This window comes from Gekko japonicus, unplaced genomic scaffold (genome assembly GCF_001447785.1).
Source record: "Gekko japonicus isolate JY-2015 unplaced genomic scaffold, Gekko_japonicus_V1.1 scaffold47, whole genome shotgun sequence".
Classification (NCBI taxonomy): Eukaryota; Metazoa; Chordata; class Lepidosauria; order Squamata; family Gekkonidae; genus Gekko; species Gekko japonicus.
The window spans coordinates 2144879-2147394 of NW_015165235.1; the positions used below are offsets into that span (position 1 = coordinate 2144879).

Here is a 2516-nt window from a genome sequence, read left to right on the forward strand (position 1 = left end):
TGTAGGGAAGGGGTATGAAGGGGTGTGAGAATGGGCACAAGAGCACTGGTATAGGAATTTATTTATGTATTAATTTCGATTTATATCCAACCTTGCCCGCTTGTGCTTCCTGCTGTGGTCTTGCTTCAGTCCATTCTCTCAGTCTCCTCCCATAATATTGATGGATTACCCCAGTTGGTGGAGGAATGGAGGGCAGTAAAATTGCAACAGTGCCCGTACTATGAAGAGCTTGTGAAATATATGGCATATCTGTTTCTGTGGAGTGTATGTGACTCTCTATAAGAGTGGGAACATTTGTGTGTCTATACATACACAATCACTAATTTATTTCAACTGTTGTCCTCCGTGATCCACAGAGTTTGATAGTTCTCCTTACTATCTTCAGGATCACAAGGTGGAAGAGTTCATCAGTTCTCCCCTTTATCCAGTCCTGGTTATTAGTTATGAGATGCTTCTACGCTCCTTGGACCAAATTCAGAAGACGGAGTTCAGTCTCATAATCTGTGATGAGGGGCACCGTCTGAAAAACACCTCCATTAAGACCACCACTGCCATTGCCAGCCTATCTTGTGGAAGAAGAATTATTCTTACAGGTGAATACTTAGGAAATCTTTCACATGTCAACAGGTGGGCCAGTTGATCAACTCACAAACTAAAATCAAGAACAGAAACAAGCCACAACAAGTAGAGTAAAAAAACACACTCTCACTGACGTTTAACCCCTCCCGTCTGTGGTTCCTACTTATTATTCTATTGCCAGTTTTAATCTTCTTAATTGTACTCTTGTGTGTTCCATAGTAATGGGTCACATGGCCTGTTCTATAGGTTGACCTTCTTACCTCGCTATGGTAAGAATCAGGAGGCGCCAGCCACAAGTATCTCTTTAAAGGCAAATTTTGAGGTTGTGAAATATCACATTGTTAATTATCAGTCCCAAAGAATCAAGAAAATGTTGAGTTAAGCTCCTGTCAAAGAGAAGGCAAAATGTTAATCTAATTCTAAATTAAATCAAGGGCATAGCAGTATTAAGAATTTTTGAGGTTGAGATAATTCTGTAGCAATTTTCACTCTCTTGGTTCTGCTAATGAACATCCTTTTTCTGTGCCCTATAAAATGTTCCCTGATATTGAATTACTCTTCCTTGGATATCAGAGGAGAAACACAGCCTATTTCAGCCTCTGCTGCTTCTGTAGAATGTTGATGACATGCTGCTATGCATCTATTGTCCTGCCAGTGCTAGTAGCTCTGCCAGCCTTGGAGGAATGCCTGAATAATGCTGGCAGCTGGGTATGCCAGAGCTATTTCCTACTCAATTCGAGGAAGAATAACTTGCTGCTGATAAAGTGGATCACAGCCAGTGAAAATTTATTCAGGGTTTTTTGGCAGGATCATGGCTAAATAATAGAGCTTTGCATGCAGAAGGTCCCAGACTCAGTCCCTGGCATTTCCAGTAAAGGGATTTCAGGTAGCAGATGTTGAGATGTTCTTTACCTGAGATCTTGGGGGCCACTGCCTACAGCCTACACAGGACTGTCTGCTCTAGATAATACTGAGCTAGATGAACCAACAATCTGGCCTGGTTTAAGGAATCTTGTTCATATCTGGCTGCTATGTAACTTCCTGTTTATCCTGACCTTTTTGTGTTATAGTTTTAGTTTTCCAGACCCACCTCCTGCTTTTTTCTGACTTTCTGTTTAGACCCTGGCTTTGATACAAGACTGTCTCTGGACAGTCTGCCATTTTGCCACTGGCTTCCCAGTAGATGTGACATCTGACCTGTTGAATGGGAGATTGTTTAAAATGAACAAACAAGTAGGACTGACGTCCAACATAAGAAGCTACCCCAGTTGTTTAGAAATGGTTCATAGCACTGGAGTGTGGCTTTTTCATGACACTTTTCACATGTAATGATGAATTTATATGACAGACAACGTCCAGTTGGAAAAACTGTCAGGCTTTTTTTTTTAATTGGTTTTTATTGGTATATTAAAAACAGACTTTTGTGAATGGCTATTTGTATGTTCAGATTTTGTGATTCTTTTGCATTGCAATGAATAAAATTTAACTTAATTCAGGAAATGGTACTTTTCGGAGAGGATGTAAATTCATATTTGATTATATTTGTGTCTGCCAAGGTACTCCAATACAAAATGACCTGCAAGAATTCTATGCATTAATAGACTTCGTAAATCCTGCAGTACTTGGTCCGTCGTCTGCATACAGAAAAGTATATGAGGAACCTATTATCAGATCACGAGAACCTTCGGCAACAATGGTATGATGTCATCACTAAAATCTGAAAATGAGAAATTGGGATTGACTGTGAAATCAAGGGACATATTTATTCATTTATTAATAATAATTTTGTCCTACACAATCAACCCTTATGTCTTTACAAGTTGGCTTACATTTATAAAACATACAATCAAATACAATTTTAAAAGACTAAAAATATATTAAAACAACTCAGTAAAAACCCTCAGCTAAAAACCTGGATGAACAGGAAGGTTTTAGCT

The 2516-nt window shown here is 39.0% G+C and overlaps 1 protein-coding gene across 1 annotated transcript in view; it reads left to right on the forward strand.

Annotated features, from left to right (window-relative positions):
• Positions 1-2516, forward strand: part of RAD54B (RAD54 homolog B (S. cerevisiae)) — a 61264-nt gene that overhangs the window by 43885 nt on the left and 14863 nt on the right. Inside the window, exons 8-9 of the mRNA XM_015409836.1 lie at positions 386-593; positions 2136-2275. Of these exons, the coding sequence (XP_015265322.1) occupies positions 386-593; positions 2136-2275 (348 nt within the window). The remainder of the gene's footprint in view (positions 1-385; positions 594-2135; positions 2276-2516) is intronic.